This window comes from Trichogramma pretiosum, unplaced genomic scaffold (genome assembly GCF_000599845.2).
Source record: "Trichogramma pretiosum strain Unisexual culture from Peru unplaced genomic scaffold, Tpre_2.0 scaffold7, whole genome shotgun sequence".
NCBI classification, from domain to species: domain Eukaryota; kingdom Metazoa; phylum Arthropoda; class Insecta; order Hymenoptera; family Trichogrammatidae; genus Trichogramma; species Trichogramma pretiosum.
The window spans coordinates 1,725,269-1,745,217 of NW_019641639.1; the positions used below are offsets into that span (position 1 = coordinate 1,725,269).

General features: G+C 35.4%; 1 protein-coding gene across 7 annotated transcripts in view; it reads right to left on the bottom strand.

The window, feature by feature from the left end:
• LOC106649319 (protein phosphatase Slingshot homolog 3) overlaps positions 1 to 19,949 on the bottom strand; it is an 82,599-nt gene that overhangs the window by 40,694 nt on the left and 21,956 nt on the right. For 2 of the 7 annotated variants that reach the window (XM_014366684.2, XM_014366676.2), the window contains exons 1-2: positions 5,910 to 6,406; positions 1,906 to 2,065 (exon numbers count right to left, since the gene is read on the bottom strand). In XM_014366684.2, the coding sequence (XP_014222170.1) occupies positions 1,906 to 2,065; positions 5,910 to 6,037 (288 nt within the window). In that variant the 5' untranslated portion in view covers positions 6,038 to 6,406. The other 5 variants (XM_014366689.2, XM_023459552.1, XM_014366711.2 and 2 more) reach the window with 4 other exon arrangements.

Sequence of the window (19,949 nt, forward strand, 5' to 3'; positions counted from 1 at the left end):
TCCGCGGCTATTAGATCATTCTTGGATCTCGTATCTCGCTTAACATTGGCATTTTAATTACATTCAAGCACGTACTTAACATTATAAGAAATCCAGCATCGATAAAATATTTCAACAGAAACAGCTCGTTGAAAGTCTGCGCAGAAATCGATATAAATGATCAGTTCTATTTGAGGAGCTTTTGAATGAATTTGCAAATTCGCGCGTGCACTATACGCCACACGTTGCTTAGACTTCTGTACCTAGCACACACTGCAAGGAAAAATACTCATACACTGTACTCGTACTCGGCGCATAGACACATACTGCTGCGTGCATACATGCGCACGTTGCGTTGCATCATTGAGCATATGAGCACGAGGCTGTATTATGCTTAGACGGATCTGAGCATTGATATTTTAATACACAGACACCATCGAGTTCTTGCTTCAATGGACTCGGTGATACAACTTATGCAAGTCTTGGATAATCAACGATCAAACCTAGAAAAATTTGCAGCGCAAAACGTTTAAAGCGGACAAAATGATATATGATACACTTCTACACATATTATATATGAGTACACTAGTAACTTTCAGGCGCGCTTTGCGCGCGTAGATTTTTCAGTCAATTTCGAAAAAGTTGCTATTTTGACCGTAGATGTCACTTTATTACGTTTCGACTCGAGTCAAAAGTCAGTCGACCAATCAGGGGCCGAATAGATTTGCTTCCCTTTTAGGATCATCATTATTTTAAGAGAGGATTTTATATGTGTCTAAGGCGCATTTGTGCTCTACTCCTAGTCTTGTAACTGTTCGAAAGTTACATTGTTCCCTCTAGAGGTCCCGAAAAGCATAAGTCAACTTTTTCATTTTTAAATCTGTACATGACGTAAATAGTTCTCAAGTGACGCGCGCATCTCGATAGAAACTAATCAATTCAAAGATACGGCATTTATATTTTCAACTATTAAAAAGCACGAGAAAATGAGGCAATGCTTTTAAATCTCAATTTCAATTAAAGCATTTGATATTCGACAGTAAATCAACAGAAACGGCAAGCAAACGAGTATAGGGCGCACGTATACGTGATGAGGCTTGCTATTCATTCGATGCATGATGCCACGTACGAGTCTCCGTGAGGCACATCACAACGCATAATAGACTCAAGCGATACTTTAAAAATCAGAACAAGATATTTTAAACCTGATCGAATCAGGATTACGGTAAAATAAATTTTTATTCACTAATGAAATTAACATTATACGGTAGTAGGGCATTACGTCGATTTATCTGAACTATCGATTTCCAAGTAAAATAGCTTATATTCAATTTTGTGCACGTTCATGAGTTGAGTAGAATCGATCGTTAAGCTTACACGGTCATTGTCTTTTATGCATGTTTACCAAACTGCCAAAACAACATTATTTTCGCTGAGTATCGATAAATTATGTTGCTATTGATAATTCATGTATTTTATATTTTTTGTTATTCTAGACGTCTCAACTAAATGCCGGTTCTTTAGGGTTAAGACTCTCTCTGTGTTCGCATCACACCCGCATACGCTCGTGCGCTAACCTCACTTTGCGCTACCAGAAAGTGCGACTCATGACCCGGAAAAAGGGGCGTAAATGTGAACTTAGCTCAGTGCTATAAAGTACTATTTTCGACTCATTAATTGTTAATGAATAACATAATACAATATAAACATAATTTATACAGCAATAAAGTGCTAGTAAAGACCTTTCGAATGAGGGGTTCAAGATCTCGATCCAACCATTTTCCACTGAACAGTGTAACTTTTCAGTTGGGTCATTTTTCGCTCAGGTATGGCAAAAATGATTGCAGGACAGTGTATGTATGCTGGGACCGACATAAAACTCCAAAAAGTTATCAAGTTTTGGCAGACAAGACTAATAGTACTGACCATTTTGAGAGTCTCCTCTGGCCTTAGCAGATAAAACATCGATTGGAGATGCTGCTGAATGTCGCATCCTGCTGCCGAAACTCGACGGGATGGACGGGCTCGTTCGTTCGGCGGCAACACCAGTGCTGCGCCTTTGCCTGCGAAGTAACATTCGCTGAGGCTGCAAAAAAACAAATATATGCATTTTATTCAAGACCTTACGTATGATAAATCCAGCATTACACTTTTATATTTTCATTGGAGATTATGTGTGGTATAAAATTAATCAAATCTCTGTATGGTAGAAAAATTCAAGTGCGCACGTTATACATAATTTATCTCTATTTTGTATGGTAGAAAAATTTCAATTAATTTTGAGTTGAATTTTAATGGTTTCCACTGATAGCAATGTAGAGTAGCTGGAAGCATAGCCCAAAAATAATGGGCTTATAGTATTTTTATAAATGAATTTCTTTAAAACTCTGTAACGAAATATGCTAGAAGAGATAGGCTGTGCTATTTAACTAAACTATAATACCAATTTACACTGAAAACCCAAAAGTATAAAATTTGCTGTGAAATATAGTAATAAGTACTCAGGCAGTTTACACTATTCAGAAGTGTTTCGAGCGCAGGTTATACTTTTTCAAAACTTTTATGTGGAAAAAGTGCAAGGAGCTTGGTTCAAATTTTTTAAAAGTGTGTTTTAAGCACAGATTACACTTTTGGAAAATCATCACTACAGAAAAAATGTCAGAGGAGCAAATTAAACTTTTTGAAAAATCGTCGTAACAGAAAAAAAGTACTGAAAAAGTGTGTCGATTATACTTTTTCAGCTGTGATGATTTTCCAAAAAGTGTAACCTACGCTCGAAACACGTTTGAATAGTGTAAACTGCGCAAGTATTACTATTTCACAGGAAATTTTATACTTTTCGGTTTTCAGTGTAATAATGTAGTAGAGTCGGAAATATGTGCCAAATTAGGCAAATTAAAAAAAAATTAACTGTTACTCAAGTACTGTATTCACTTATCGCAATTGAAAACTAATTTTGCAAGAGTGATGAAGCCCCATGTCAAACAAGATTCACGTGGCTTTCGCGCACTTAGTTATACTTCAAGGCGAATAAATAATCGTCAGTGCGTTCGAAATTTGCTTGGTAACGGCTAAAAATCAATAAATCGAAAAATTCCAACGAGCGCGCGCGTCATACATGAAGATCGACAATGCCAAAAGTCCGCGTAATGTCCATTAGAGCTTTCTGACAATGAATTTGCTATCCTTTTTCTCCTTTATTTCGCTTTTTTTTGTCTTTCTCGGTTCTTTCTCGTCAATTCTTGCGTCCGTCTTTCTACCAGCTTGAATTCCAAATTAGGTAGGTGTATTTTCACAAGTCATATTCGCATTGGCATTGAAATTAAAAAAAAAAAAAGCATTGCGCATGATATATGTTACCACAGATACAATAATAGAATGCAACATTTTTTCACCATTTTCGCATCAATGGCTTTTACTATTGAAAAAGGTAACAACACAAGCATGGAGAACCAACGAAATCAAAATCACGCTCGTACATTTCACGTATATACTGTCAGTTCAATGGGCGATAAAGGATGACCGTTAGTTCGGGTGAAAAATAGAGCTTTTATGATAAAACGAGACTAGCGTGGATATGAGCTCAGAAAAAGGTTTCAGAAATTTGTTTATATCTGCTGAAAAAAGTGACTTAATTCTTACGATTTAATGCACTTCACGATCTCCATCGCGGACATTGCCAAGCTGCAGCTTTTTGGCAACCGAATCAGCCGCAGTTGAATGAAAAATGAAGGACATGATAAAGCCCTTTTACTGCTTCACCGGTGCATTATACATCACTGTATATAACTTTGTAAGTTATTCTTATCTTAATGATGCTCATAACCCCTGCAACGCATCGATTATATTTTCAGCAATACAAGAGAAAAGTTTAATATAAGTTATCTTTTTTCTAGAGAATATAATATGATGAAAACGACAAATTATACAAAACTAGCAACGTACCTCGCTCGCTAACGTTCACTCGGTTTGTTAGAGTTTTGCAAGAATTTTTAAGAAAGCAATAAATATGAAACAAGTTTCTACAAAATGCTATTTAAGCTGGAATTTTGGATAAGAAAGAATTTCATGATAAATTTTGAATATAAGGTATATATGTAAACATGAGACTGACAATAAAAAAAAATTTTTTTTAAATCGAGGGACGCCTCCTCAAAAGTTTCAAACCCCCAAAAAAATGAGCTCAACCAAATTTCAGCTCATTATATGGTTAAAAAATCCCGCGCCACAAGACGGGTGTTGATTAGCATAAAATTAAATGGAAATCCCGTATGCGTATAAAACGAGAAAACGACTTTTCCATTTAATACGCACTAGAAGAGACACGAGTGACGGCTATGCCGGCACGAGGGGCTTGTTTTGCGCACACTGTGCAGAAAAAGCTGGGCACGTATTGCATACAAAATTTTATGCAATAGAATGCAAAAAGTGCATAAATAAAAAGCATGATGTTTCACAAAATACCAGATATTTTACCGCACATGATTATCCAAAAACGCTTTTTGCGCAGTAAAAAAGTGTGCGCAAATAGTATATTTTGCACCTAGGGAGTGAAAAATATACTATTTTCGCTATACTATTGCATAAAACAAATGGCAGAATAATATTATTGGAGCAATTTTAGTCAGGAAATACAAAAAATAACATCGTCACGCGTCGTAAGATGCACCCAGTCTTGAAGTCCGCGAGTGAGATCAGAAAACAACGTAAAGCACGTTCGTGAACTAGCTGCGTGAGAGTAAAAGTACAATATAAGTGCAATGCTATAAGCTATATATGCGTAAGAAATAGCGTGAAGTGTCAATTTTGCAGCTCTTACAGAATATGAATATTTATCTATGATATTTCATTCATCTGCTTGTAAATGTGCGAGCAGTTTGCACGAGGAAAAGAGCAATCAGCGTGCAAATGTTAATAGTTGTCGTGACAAGGAGGGATTGATCAAGTTTCAACAGCTCAAAGTTGTTTAATAAAAATGAAATATCGACCGATTATTAAATAAGAAACAATAAAAAAATGGAATATTAAAATAAAAATTAGAATTAAAAAAAGTTGAGCTAATGCGTGAGTAAGTACTAAGAGCACTGCTTCAACGATAATATTTTCAAAATGATCACTGGCAGTTTTTAATGTGTTGAAATTGGTTATGAATACGATCGGGCCCAGTAGGTCATTGCCGATGTATGTCGCTTTGTTTTGAATCTGGTAGTGGAGGAAAAGAGAGAAAGATTAGATGATACGCTACGTTTAACTTATTAATTTAAGTGGACAGGAGACTATATAAGCGATAGTATAATAGGGTATGTACAGGGTATACAATGAAAATGAATCGAAGTTACTACAAGAGCGCGCATTGTTTATTTATTTTTCAGTCGATATTCTATAAATTAACAACTCTTTAAATGGATAAAATGGTTAATTTGATTTAAGATACGTCTATACTCGTTACACGGCATCGCAAGCAAATCTATGCATTCATATAAAAGAATGTTTGATAATTTTAAGAGCATAAATTAAGCTAATTGAATGCACTTTCACTGCCTCCAAATGTGCTCACAAGAGGGAAAAGTGAGAGAGATGAAAAGCAGTTGATACATTTAATGAAATTTATTTTAATAATTACGATTCACAAGAGTGGCATAATTTAGCAAGCATACCTGGGGTATATTATCTAATTGCAATTCCGTAAGTATGATGCAAAAAATTTAGCAATATTAATCTGAGAGAGTAATGTCGTGTTGATCGAGGTCACATTCGTTGATACTGCAAGTCACAAACGATGCTATGCATCTGTGCTACAATATGCACTTGATTTGGGGAATATTTGACGTCGCAGACACACGTGTACGATTAAAATCGTATCTCGGTAAAAATTCTTTTATCATTTGGTATACATCGACTTTCATTGAGAAATGGAGCTAAAAACATACCCAATGGTCCTTGTCGAACCCACTGGCGTCAGTGCCTCTGACGCAGCTGTCGACTTCCCAAAAGCCTCTTCTACGCTACTTTCTTTCTCCGTTGTGACGCTGTTTTGTTTACTTCGAACAACAAACATTTCTTACTTTTCCTTGCCAATTTTTTATTTTATTTCTTTCTTTTTTTTTATCAGTTACTTTTGTAGTAATTTTGAGCTCATAAACGAAAAATGGCAAAGTATAGTTTGATTTATAAAAAAAAGGTCATTTGCCAAAACAAACAGCTATTGCTCGGTACTACAACCATATTTAGAGTCGTTTTCGGAAGTCTCGAGAAATTTTGCGTCATCATAATACTGCGTGTCGAACTTGGCACGAAACACAACTTCGCAGAAATATTTTTAGCACAATATTTGAAAGCAAACTTTAATCTTTTCGATAAAATAACAGCTTCAGATTCAAATGAAATTAGATAAATAATTATCCAATCTCGTTATCAATTTTTAAAACATTCAATAACTAAAATAATTGAAGGGGAAAAAAACAAAAATTTAGCTACCATTTATTATAGATAGATAAGATTTCTCTTTAGTTTTAATGATTAATTTGGACAAAACTTTAATCGAAAATTGTATATACTAGTGCACTCGTAAAACTACCACAACTTCCAAATAACTAAAACAGTAGTCAAAACAAATAAACTAGGGAGATTCAAAAAAATGTAAGTTACAGATCCAACATCGACCGAAATACTGAATCTGCGAGAGATGTCGGTCGGTTGCTTTGAGGTGAGCAGTAGTAGCAGTATAGCCACGGCGTGGGCGAGTCACGGTGCGTGTATTATTAGCAAGTAAATGCTGTGCAGCACCACCACTACTGCCACTGCCACCAGCCACCGCGATTCGAGGAAAACAGTCGCAAGCTTGCAAAGCAGCTGCTGTAACATTTATTTCGATTATAAACTCGTGCATTAAAAAATATATTAATTTTAATAGATCTTTGTGCAAAATATTACTTGGCCTTAACACATACATAAAATACAAGCCAAATGATTAGATTGGCAAAAATGTAATCCTGAATCATGTTATCTTGAGGGGTTACATGGCATTGTGAGGGGGAATTTCTTTTTTTTTTTGAAATTTATACTTCAAAAATCAAAAGTCCAATCAAAAGAATTTTAACCGATTTATAGTTTCCAAAAAATTCTCCAAAAGTTCATACGTGTTCTTTGACTAATTCTAAGACGTTTTTGTTCTTTCTGTTTTTTTGTTTAACAATTTTTATCTTAAGATAGAAAATGGCTAAGATTGAAAACGTGTTCTTTTCACTTGAATTATTCAGAAAACGTTATTCATTATTTTTTATCATCACGTTCCTAAACTTTACGACTTTTCATCTCGAGATAGAAGCACTAAAACATAGAAACAAAAAATAAAAGTCCCTTTCAATGAGTCAAATAATATAATGTATGATTTTTTTCAGATTTCTTTGAGAACATAAAAAAAAGTCCTCGAGAGGTTTTAGTTTTTTACATTGCGGCACGTAAACTGTTAGTTTTAGAATCCAGTGTCGCATTTTGATTCCTCTTCGAGAAATCTCTGTAATGGGTCAATCTAAAGTCGACTTTTGAACTTAAATTATGAACTGAATTTATGTAAAGAGTGTAAAATAATTATGTAAATTTAAACAAAAATTATTATATCAGCATTTATGACTGAAAATAGGCACAATTATTTTTGACGAGGAAACGCCTTGCTAATGAATAGCAACAGTTGAAGACATAGATTTTCCGTAGACACCATCAACATGTTGCCGAACAATTGAATAGGGAAAACATTGAAATAGCTCGAATTTACGTAAGGTGAATAATGCTAAATGGATTCCCGCGAGTAGCTTGTAATAGCTCAGAGCAAAGACAAGTCTTTTACACAGCACGTGTTACTACTTTGGAAATTGACATCCTTACGAAGTTAGACAAATGTAGAGCTTGGGCTTCGATTAATACTTGTGTCATGTTTACGTAAGTTCGATCTCACATGAACATATGTAGTACTGCTTTTACTCCTTACTTAGACAATTACACAAATTAACAACTTTACGAAGTATACTACCGTATGAAGAGATAGTGGATCGTAAAGTATATACACGTGCGTTGTACTTATATGTAAGCTGTAATGTGTACCGAGTGTTGACGAGAAAAGTCGCTACGTCATTGTCAAAAGGATTACGAGTAGTTATAAAGATCATGCTTGTATTGCGCCATTAAACGCTAACTACAACAGCCATCAATGATCGGCTGCTCTCGACTAAAAAATTGAATAATCAACGTCGAAGCCCCTCAATCTCTTTCTCTTTTTCCCTCAAAATTGTCCATGGCCAAAAGTCAGAAACATCGAGCAGCACAAGAGCTAATCTTCAAGCCAAAACTTTATCAGGAGGTAAAACGAGCCCATGAGCGATAAACATTCAATTAAGATCTTGACTGTTTTGGCGCAAATAATAAAACTTGATCTGCATGTTGTATGCATGAAGAAGTCCTTTAACATGTGGTAAATAGATATGAGTGTATTGTTTCTTGTCTGACATTCGAGATTGTAGAGATCACATGAAAACGTGAGCCAGTTAGCCACGTGTTTATCAACACTTTGCATTACGATAAATTTGTCCCCGAAAAGGCGCGCGAAAAGTGCCTAGAAATCTATAAGCATTAGTTTCATTCGTATGTAACTTGCCACAGTAGTTTTATTCAGCACCAAAGGAACAATACATTTTTTAAGTAATCCATAAAAACTGGACTTTTTTGAAAATAATATGTAGTTTACACCTATGTATTCTTACTTATAAATCCCTTTGAATTGCGAAATCGTGACAGAACGTTTATTACTTATGCGGCGTCATTAATAACCATAAGGCTACTTGAATTTGAAAACTTGCAAGCTACATATGCAGAAAAGTGCTTAAACATCAAATAGAGTAGAAAATCGGGTCGCGATTATTCTTGCTCGTACGGGACGCGAGAGATAATCTTAGCCTTATCTAGATCCTATGGTATTTTATAGAGCCGTTTTACATTTGTAATCACGCCACATATGGGTATACCAATCCCGAGCGTTCGTTATTGAAAAATGAAAAACTTTATTGAAAGTGCACCCAAATTGGCACTAAAAGCTACAAACGTACATATGCGCAATTTTTTGAACAAATGTATAATAAATCTGATCTCTTTTTAAAGAGCTCAGATGCTCTTGTTTTTATACATAAGTTGTATATATAAGCATGTTGAACAAGCCATAAATACAATAGATATAGAAGTGCATTGTAACCCGTACTCGATAGACATAATCCAAAGATATCCCTTCAACATATCGCATGCTTTTGACGCTCTACATTGATAGAAAAAAAATTTAATGCTAAGAATTATCTTGATCTTGTGGTAACAATCGAGTGACTTTTGCTGTTAGAAGACTGAATTCCTGCTGCAAAATTAGGAGCATTCCTGGTGTTTCATTCCGATCGTTACACCTCAAATATCAATTCGAGTCGGCTACTCTATGATACATTTGACGTCTGCTGGTGTCAACTCGAGCTGGCAAAGGTCTCCGAAGCATGACTGCACCTTCGATATTGCCTCATATTGATCTTGCAGCAAGAATTCGGTCTTCTAACAGTAAGAATCACTGGATTCTTGCCGCGAGAATCAGATGGTATGGTACTTGACATTCGATTTTTATTTCTATCAGTGTACACTAAAATGTTTTATGCCCTCAGGTTTGGCAAGGCCTATCATCCTTTCTGCATCTGCATATGAATTTATGAAGCGAAAATATCTTCTGGCAGGACATTGGCTTTTCGCGTTGTTGTTTTTTTAGAACGCCAAAGACAACAAATTACTACATGTACTTCTGCGATTTTATAACTCGAAAATGAACGAATTTGAACAGTACGTTTAAGTACTGCGAGTATGGTATTGCATTGTTATTTCGAAATAAGATGCTCATTTGGATTAGCTCGTTAGATAATCCGAGAATATAATTAGAATTTAGGCCCGATTTTTAATATTCAATGAATTTCGGAAAAATGCAAAAAATTCTAACTTTTGGCCTTTTAAAAAAAGGGATAAATAGTCCTAAAAAGTCTAATAAAATTTGGAGACATTTCTGTCATCGGGAGCAACAAGCTTTTTATAATTGCAGAAAACAATTTTTTTGGACTTTTGACTACGGCTGTGCGAGTACCCAATTTTTCGAGTTTTACTCATCTCGAACTCAACTCGTCATTCGATTCTCAATTCGAGTACTCGAGTTTTTTTGAGTACTCAAGCAGCCCTACTTTTGACTTTACCGAGAATCGGTCGTAATATTATAATTTGCATATTCTTTGCAGCTGGTTCTTCTTTGTAAGAACTTAGATGCATGCATATTCGTATCAAAGCTGCTGAGTGCGTCTTTCGTAGATACAATATACATCCGAATTACCAAATTGCAATGTACATTCCAATTACCAAAAAATCAGATATTGAAATAATTCAATTGTTCTCACGTTAATTACCACGCGCTTTAATATTGATTTTTAATTTATTTCGTATATAGCGCAAATTTTTGTCCGCTCCACCCATGTCAGAGGAAAAAAAGTACGTACACGTTGTCAAGAGAAGAATAATGCCACGAAAATCTTGAAGGGGTAGAATGTGGTAATGGCTAAAAAGATGAGTACATTCGCCTTCTACATATGAACACGACGCTCTATATGCTGCACATTTATAATCATCCGCATTCAAGAGATTCACGGCTCGTAATAATGGCAGCCGCTTGTCAATGCGTAAGCTACTAGATGCACAATAGCATTCGTTGCTCTTTTTCCCTTTATTTTTTATTTGCAGTGTGTTTATTTTCTCAGTTGTCATGTTTTCAGACACGCGCATTGCGCAACGGAAGCGTGACAAAGTCGTGGAGCCGTCGCTGACGCTACTTTTCAGGAAGATTCATGGCATGGATAAAAAAGTGAAACGCGCCTTGAGAGGAAGGAACTTTCATGTGGCTATGTATTAAGGGTATTACGCCATACTCTTCGTTTGTCTATATATTTGCTACTCACCGAAATAATTATCATGATGTCAATGGTGGGAAAATAACGATTTTCCATTGTCACTGCGACGATAACAAACAATGCTACGCGTCGGTGAGCAATTACAGACGTTTTCTTCAATACACTGACAACTGGGAAAATATTGAGAAATCTTTCATGATCAAAAAATAATAATGGTTTTATAACGTAACTAGCACAAGGAAACGTCGTGATTTTCATTGATGTGAGCTTGACTGTCCAAATGACACCTTCATTCAATTATTTCAAGTAGAAAAGTTTCTTTAACATTGTCTTTCGAATCGAGAATTGGAAGCTACACTGTCTATTAGGGTGGTCACTATTTCCCAAATTGCTTGGATCCTCGCTCCCAACTCTTAGATCACTTCTTTATGACCTAAAAACATTAGCCAAACGTATTAGAGGTCGGTGGCAAGTGCCTAGACCCTACCGACAATCGCAAATAGGTTTTTATTTATAATTTCCCTGATTTTCCATGATTAGCGCTTGCCCTGACTCCCCGAAGTAATTTAAAGGTTCCATAGTATATGAAATTTTATCGTTATAATCAAAATATGATCTAAGAATATTCATAATGGTCATAAAAAATTATTAGCACTCCTAGTACGATATAATAACGTTAAAAATCAAAGAAAAAACACCCGTTTTTCGATTTGGCTGTTATTTTACGCCTTAAATTCTTGATTCATAATTTTCTCGATCTTGCCGTATATACCATTAAAAAAGTACACAAAAAGTCCGTGAATTTTCATTACTTATAAATGTTTCTACGTGGCCTAAAAAGTTGTAAGCGTTTATAGATACTTAAAAAGACAAATACTCCATCCGAACGGCAGTACTCGCTGTGACTTGATCACGACACTCTAAAGGCTAATAAATATCACAACACTTATGATACAGCTGAAGACCTTTAATTTGCTTGCAGCCAGAAGTCTTTAAACATTATATAAGCTGAGTTACAGCAAATTGAAGATTTGATAAAATTCAAGGTATCGAATCTGTGAACCATCATTTTCAATAAATTAAAGTTTTATGAGATTCTATAGAGCTAGAAAATAACTTGCTGAAATATAGGTTCAAATTCTATACTTGTATTTCTAAAAGATTTGAAGGTTGCACCGAAACTGGATATTGAAATATTTAGGTTCGCGCTGGCAATGGAAGTACTTTTTGTATGTCGAATAAAAGTACAATACTGTCTATTGGTGAAGCAATTCTTATGTAGGTATTTGTTTAGTACTTCGCAGACGCGGAAGACTTGCAACGACGAAAAATGTAAGGAGGTTCGAGGATCTCGTTTAAAATGCAGCCAAGTTTTTAAATAGTATATTACTTCCCTAGGCCAGAAAAACAGAAAAGTCCCGAGGCACGTGAAATAAGCACGTGAGACTAGCACGTACACTGGGGCTTTCTTTTTCTCGATATAGGCCAGTATGCTATTTTCTTAGGATGTGCGAGTACTCGAAAAAGCTCGGCTCAATCAACTCGAGTTTCTTTTCGAGTACCCGGCGCAAACTCGATTTTTCGAGTACTCGAGTTTTATCGAGTACCTCAGTATTTTCGAGTTTCAATTAAGTAAATGACGTATTAACAAATTAATGCCCCCCCCCCCATGTGCTTGCTCCTGAGTGTTATTTACTCATCGTGCTGATATTTTTACAATATACATACATTTTATATACAATATATCGACGTCCTTTGCAGAGAATAACACTTTACCATTTGAATTAACATATGAACGTGTTAATATTCGAAAGAGCCTCGATTTATACAAAAATACGAGCGTTGCGAGAAAATAACACTTCGAAGCATGCACATGCAACGGGGACATTCATAGTTTTGTTAATGTATCATTTATTTAGCTACAATTCGAAAACATGAAGAGTACTAAAATTTTTCCGACTCGACTCGAACTCGACTCGAGCTCAACGAGTCGAAAAGATCGAGTACTCGCACACCCCTACTATTTTCACAACGAGTCATGCAACAAGTAAGAGTGTAAAAAGTATACTTTGGAACGATGCGCGAACGGTGCTCACAAAATACACAAACGTAGGTTTATATATACCTACATTTATACATGCCTGAGTTTTTTTATCAGTCGTATGTAACGGAACTACGCGTGCATAAGTATATTCGTTCACTACACTGACTTTTGCAATTTTACGATTTCTGAGACCTTTCTTCGTTTCCATTTTCTTCACTTCAAAGAAAAAAAACAACCCTCTCGAATGTTAACAAATAAAATCACATAGTTAACTCTATTTTAATCACTTTTTATTGTTATTAAATTAAAAAGTTAATTATATTATGATTTACAATTAGCGAAAAGTTTTTCGACGATATAAATAACATATGTTTGAAATGAGAACGAAAGTATGCTAACACGAATTAACAGTGATGAATTTAAATATCTTACCCATATAAGATTATTTTGAAGCAAATTTTAATATGAAGGAGAACATATTCAAAACCATATTTTAACAAAAATGATCAATTTAATCAAATCGTTCAAATTACTTTGAAACAATTCCTATTTGCAATAAACATCAATTTTGACGTATAATACAGTATATATTGAGTGCGGGTGCAATGAATCCTTGCACAGCACTAACACCGTATCGATCTATCGCACGCGACTATTATGCGCTAAAATACGTGCATTATATAACCAATTTTTTGTATAAATTTAAAAACCTTGCCATCCGTATTGTTTAATCAATCAAGTTAGTCTTAAGCAGTAAACAGACCAATAGGATTATACCATATTTTTCACTTACCATTATACTTGCAATCGCGTCACTACATGTCCTACAGCACGCTATTGAAGTACCAATCACATCGCTTTGAAACTGCTTACGCTTAAAACGTCATCACTTTTATATTATAGGACATCACATTTATAGTATAGTGTAGGTAAGGATAAAATAATGCCAATTTTTCAAGCAAATATTTCAGAAAATATTTTCGACCACATTGTTTCATTATTACTATTGAGGTCTAATGTCGTAACGATATTCATTTTCATAGCGTACAAATTGTGGTTTGTATATTCCTACCGATTACGTTCATACTGAATCCCGTATAGTTTCTACTAAACAATTACAAAACACATGCATGCAAGATCCCCCTATGACTACGACTGTTGTGTGGTAGATGGTCTCTATAACGACCGATTCTTTATAAACCTAAATCAATGCACTACAGTCATGTGCAAGCAAGTCCCAAGTTTTTTTTTATTTTATCTCGCACTCAGGCACGTTTGTGTAGTCTATGCAGATCCCAAATTTTACGAAAGAGCAGTTACAGAGTCTCAAAAGTAAAAATATACAGGCAGTATTAGTACAAATTCTAATTCTGCACCAAATTTTACATTATAAAAACCATGATATTACAATTTTTTCATATCAACCCTAGAAAATCAGAATTGCAAGCAGAATAACATCAGAAAAAGAAATTTTAACTAAACTTTAAGGCCCTGAAAATCCAAGAGGGTTGGACCTAGAGGACTGAAATGTTCAGGGTTTTCACTTTTCAATGTACTCTTCAAAAGTACATGATTTAAGAAAAAAAGTTTTTTTGACCATCACACTAACTATGGCTTGACCCATATATATTCATTGTCGAAACATTGATTTTTTGCATGTAATCAAGTGCGTACAACTTATTGAATTTTTTCACGTGACTAGTTTTAATTTGACCAGCTTTCCTACGGAAAATTAACTTCATGCAGTGTACAAAATATCAACCCTGTATTTGTTTATTTTGTATTATCTAAACAATAGTGACCAAAATCTTGCGCATTCATTTGCGAGAATCAAAACGTCAAGATAAAGCCAATTTTTATCTGTGAAAAAATTGAAATCGCAAGGGTGCAAATATAAGAAGTGCAGGGTGTGTGCGTAAATTTCATAGAACGATAGCTTGCATTAGTACAATAGAATATAGTGCATCATCCATGACTCTGCGCACCAGTTGCACGAGTTCACCCAAACTTATCCGTCCGAAAATTCTCGGCGCTCTCGAGTTGTATGCCATTAGTGTATGACTGTTTAATCATGTTTGCAGCACCTGGTTTGAGCTATCGGTCCTGTAAATGAGCGCTTTTCATAAATTCACAAGCGAGAAAAAAATAGAATGTGGTCGCTTGCCTGCGGTCAAAGGATACTGCTACTGTTACGTACGTATTATGAAACGCATTACATATGCTACTACGAGAGATTGCGGCACCAATATGTGATATTGTATAACAGAAGCGCTTAGTAACCTACGACGAGAGATGACATTGAATTTTTTTATTATCAATTCTGCAGTTGATATAGCATATTGTTTCTTTTGAACCGTAATGCAAAAGTGAAAAGTAACAAAAAATAAAAAATGGAACTAACGTTCTTTGCTTTGAATTATTAAATGGTAGGCTGTATTGTTTATCATAAAGATACTCATGAGCATATAACAGCATCACCAAGTTGCAGTTTAAAATACTGATATTATGAAATTAAAAATTTTACTACTGTTAGATTGATTATTTCCTAGTTATGACCAGTTGGTTAACTCACAGCTAAAGTATCGATCAATTAGTAACACATAAATTATGAAAAAGTATGAGCATTTACATAATTTCAACTTTAAGATGATTTGGATAAGATAAGGCACCGAATTAATAAATATTGAATGCGTTCTTTGATTACAGGAATTCGATCAGATACTGTACTGATTTAATTTCCTTCTCATATACAATAGGATCTCTCTAAGTCGAAGCCTACTAACAAGGAGACCTTCTCACCTTCGGGTCATGGATTTTCTCCAAAATTTTTTTGGGGTTTCTTGGTACTCTATACTGAAGCTCTCTATGCTTAGTTTGATCTCATGGGCCTTAGGGCCCATTTTTTAGAGGATTTTCCACATTATAAAAACATCTTTGTTATTTTCTATATCGATATAGAAGTACTTAAACGAAAAAGTGCAACGATAAAAAGTTTTTTAATTTTTCAAAGAATCTGCTCTTATTTTTCCATAATTTTTGGGACCATCCATCACCTAATTCAAGAGGCCCAAATTGGACGCTTTTTTAATAGATTTTAGGACTTCTTACAGAGAGTGGTAGATGGTCCTGAAAATTTTGAAAAAATTCAAGCAGATACTTTGAAAAATTTTAAGACTTGTGATAGTTGCATTTTTTCGTTTAAGTACTTCTATATCGATATAGAGAATAACAAAGATTTTTTTATAATGTGGAAAATCCTGTACAAAATGGGCCCTAAGGCCCATGAGATCAAACTAAGCACAGAGAGCTTCAGTATAGGGTACCAGGAGACCCCAAAAAAATTTTGGAGCAAATCCATGACCCGAAGGTGAGAAGGTCTCCTTGTAAGTCGGAAAACTCCTTAAACTAGAATGTAACCATTTTTCTATGGTAAACGTAATTTTTTATCACATAAACCAAACTGTACGAGATTAGTCTTTGAATATCAATGAATACATTTTTAAAAATTTAAACTTGGTTGTCGGACTAAATTTTAGAAATGATATCAAATTTGATATCCTCATCAAATTTTACATAAAAAATCATGTTTCAATAATTTTTTCATATTCACCCCTGGAAATTAAAATAAAATTTGAAAAATCAAATTCCAATTTTGAGATTCTAAAGATCCAAGAGGGATGGTCCTAGAGGGCTGAAAATTTCAGGATTTTCATTTTTCAATGTACTCTTCAAGAGTACATACTTTGTTTCAATTTAATTTTTCGAAGTATCAACTCTTTTGTGATATGACCCATATATATAGAGAGAGAGGGAGGAACCAACAAGCAGCTATAACACAACACTCAATAGCCGATCGTCGGCGTGTATTCTTTCCCCCTTCAATATAGTTTCCTCTCTCACGCGAGCTCGCGCACGTATACCACGCAAGGGGTTAGTATACCTGATCGATCGGCACGTGTCATTATGTATATCGTGCTGTATAGTATATAGCTTGCAGACCGATGCATGTGAAGGGGGATCAGTCGTCGAGCCGACGATGTAAGCGAACTTCGTTCCACCGCCTTGGGCACTCGGCGATGATGACGATGCTGATGTAATGCGACCGCATTGCATATTTGCCTGGTGCATGGCAGTACGTACGTTTTACAAACGTGCTGTATTCTTTGCTGCACGACGTTTGCAACGCACCAAATTATTTGTCTCCCATACAATCCCATAAAAATCATCGTTTCTGTTCAATAGACTTAGCGCGATATTTTACTTGTTTTATCAACTCACGTCACGTCGTTAAAAATAATCAAATTTTTAACAATTATATTCAATGAAAACCATATTTAAAAAATGTATCTAAAGTTTTAGTTAGGTTTTGTTCTTATTTATAACAATAATAAATATATTGCATTAGCGAAACAGAATTTTTGTTTTGAAAAAGCTTTGTAGACCGTTAAACTGCGAGCATGCAAATGACGTAAGTAATGTACAGGTTAAATTTGACGAGCTCGCGCGACAAAGTTTAAATGCAAAACCCATGAATCATATTGTGGTAAAGTCCCGGGCACCAAAATTTCATTGAGCAGACAATCAATATTCAACTTCAAACTATTCATGTACCGGTTTTAAATGTCAAATGCAATAACAAACATTCGTTGCATTTTTTAAATCTTCAAGAGTACACTGGGTTGATTTCGATTCTGTCCGCTGGAACGACAGATGTCTTCTGAGCATATACAAGTTTTACCATTCGATTTGACCAGACAGAATCGAAGTCAATTTAGTGTTCTTCTTATCAACTTTGGCGTGTTGTTTCAAATGTCACAGCATCATAATTATAACTATTAATTTTTTTTCTCAATATTACATGAACAGTATCTTGGATGGCCAAAAACCATTTCCTTGAGTTTTAACTGAGCCTCATAACAACGAATCTAGTTTAGTAAAATTTATGTTATAAACCTACCTAATGTACTGAATATATCCGTGTCTGGCATCCTCAATAAGGAAGCCAGGATTCCGCATTTGTATTTTCTCAAAGACCATTTAAATAAAGTAATAATTTAGGCAGCCTCCGACTTGGCGGATGATCACCACAATACACTGCTACTCGACAAACTCAAAACCAAAGAGCTTGACCGATGCTATCGTTTCCATTTTTTATTCCAACAATCATTAATGTCGCTGTTGGCGCAACCTTTACGATCGGTAAGAACAACAAAAACGGCAGCAGCACAATTGGCAACACAAAATATTCACTCACATGTTTATTGTACACACACATACACACACTCACACACTCGCGCGCGCGCGCGCGCTCACGCACTGAGACACTGTCACACATTAACTTGCACTATTCGACAAATGATCTTGAGCAAACAAATGCCTCATTTGCATCGTTATAACCATAATCCAACTATCGTCTGCTGTTGCAGCTGCACCGATGGAAAAGAGTTAAAAAGAAGTAGAGAATTTAGCGATAAAAAAACAAATTGATGACGATGATTTCTACACAAATAAGTGTAAGCTGAGAATATGTAGAAAGTAGTTTAGCACAAAATGAACTTTTTTTCTCGTCACCTCACTATTCGCTTTTCAATTTGTTTAAACAAGTTGGTTCAACGATAGTGGTTGACTCGACCAATTCGTTGAGTTTGACTATCACTGTGAAAGAAACGCCAACCGCGAACAGTTTACAGTTGAAAAAATGAGAAGCCAAAGTAAAAAAATAGATCCTCCAAAGCAAGTATTACAGTAATGACAGGGAAAAAAGAAGTTGGAGATTCAGGCTGTGCAAGAACATTGTAGCGCGGGAAGGCGTCGCACGCGCGCAGCTGCTGCGACTTCGCGCGACGGGAGCCGCGCACGCTTTGCTGCTCACAGGCCACCGAGTGCGGATCGACTGACTGGCTTGCGCTGCCGAGAAAGAAAACTGCACGCTTGTATTATAATGTATATAGATACGTAGCCGTCCTGCGGTGGCAGCCCGACCCGACTCCGACTCACAATTCTCTCCTCTACCTCCCTACCAACTCTCGTCTCGCGTCCACGCTACGCCAAGTCTATAAACACGGTTCGTCGTGCAACATTTATTGCTCAAAGTATAGAATCAAAGACTATATCTGTATACGTACAGGTATGAATCTGATACGCGCCACCCTGCTCGATTTTTCTCCGCTCGCTGATCGACCGGCGAAAAATAAAATTTTTGCATATCACCTATGAACGACGATTCACTCTCGGTTATGGTTAATGCCTAACAAGTAGGCATTTTCACTTTTTTTCTTATCGGTAGACTGAAGCTGCTCTCAAGTATTACTCATTTCACGTACTGTCATGCAGTATAGCTATATTCTCTCTGAGTAAGGGCAATCTTAATTTTTCAAAATATCTCGCTCGTCGATTGTGTTGAAAGAATAAATTTCACTTGAGCTTCATTTGAATTCCAAGTGAATTTCTTGCCCTTTTTGGCATACATTATTTTTCTGGTAATGAATGAATCTAGAAACATTCAATTTTTTATTTTTCTTCTGATCGTTTTCGCTTCGCGTAACTATTCTGTACTAATCAATTTACTTACGTAAGTGCATTTATAGATTTTTTTTCATAAATTATTACAACGGCATGGATCCTGCAGTTTTAAAAATGATTATAAATTTTATGCGCTTTCGAATACATAATAGTATCAATGTTCTAGTAATGTTGTCATTAAAAAATTACCCATAGTGCAATAAGCAGCAAATGTGCGCCATTAAAAGTAGTGCAGGCTTATAATAGTTTTCCTACAATAAAATTATAACGATAGCATGTAAAGTAAGATGCAATAGACTTGAGAAATGGAAAATAATAAAAAAAGCCAGGCTTTAGTTCAGTAGGTTCATTGTGCTGTTGCAGCATATACTTTTACGCCGAATTTAATATCACTTTCGAAACTAACAATATACAGATATATACATGCTCATGCATATCGA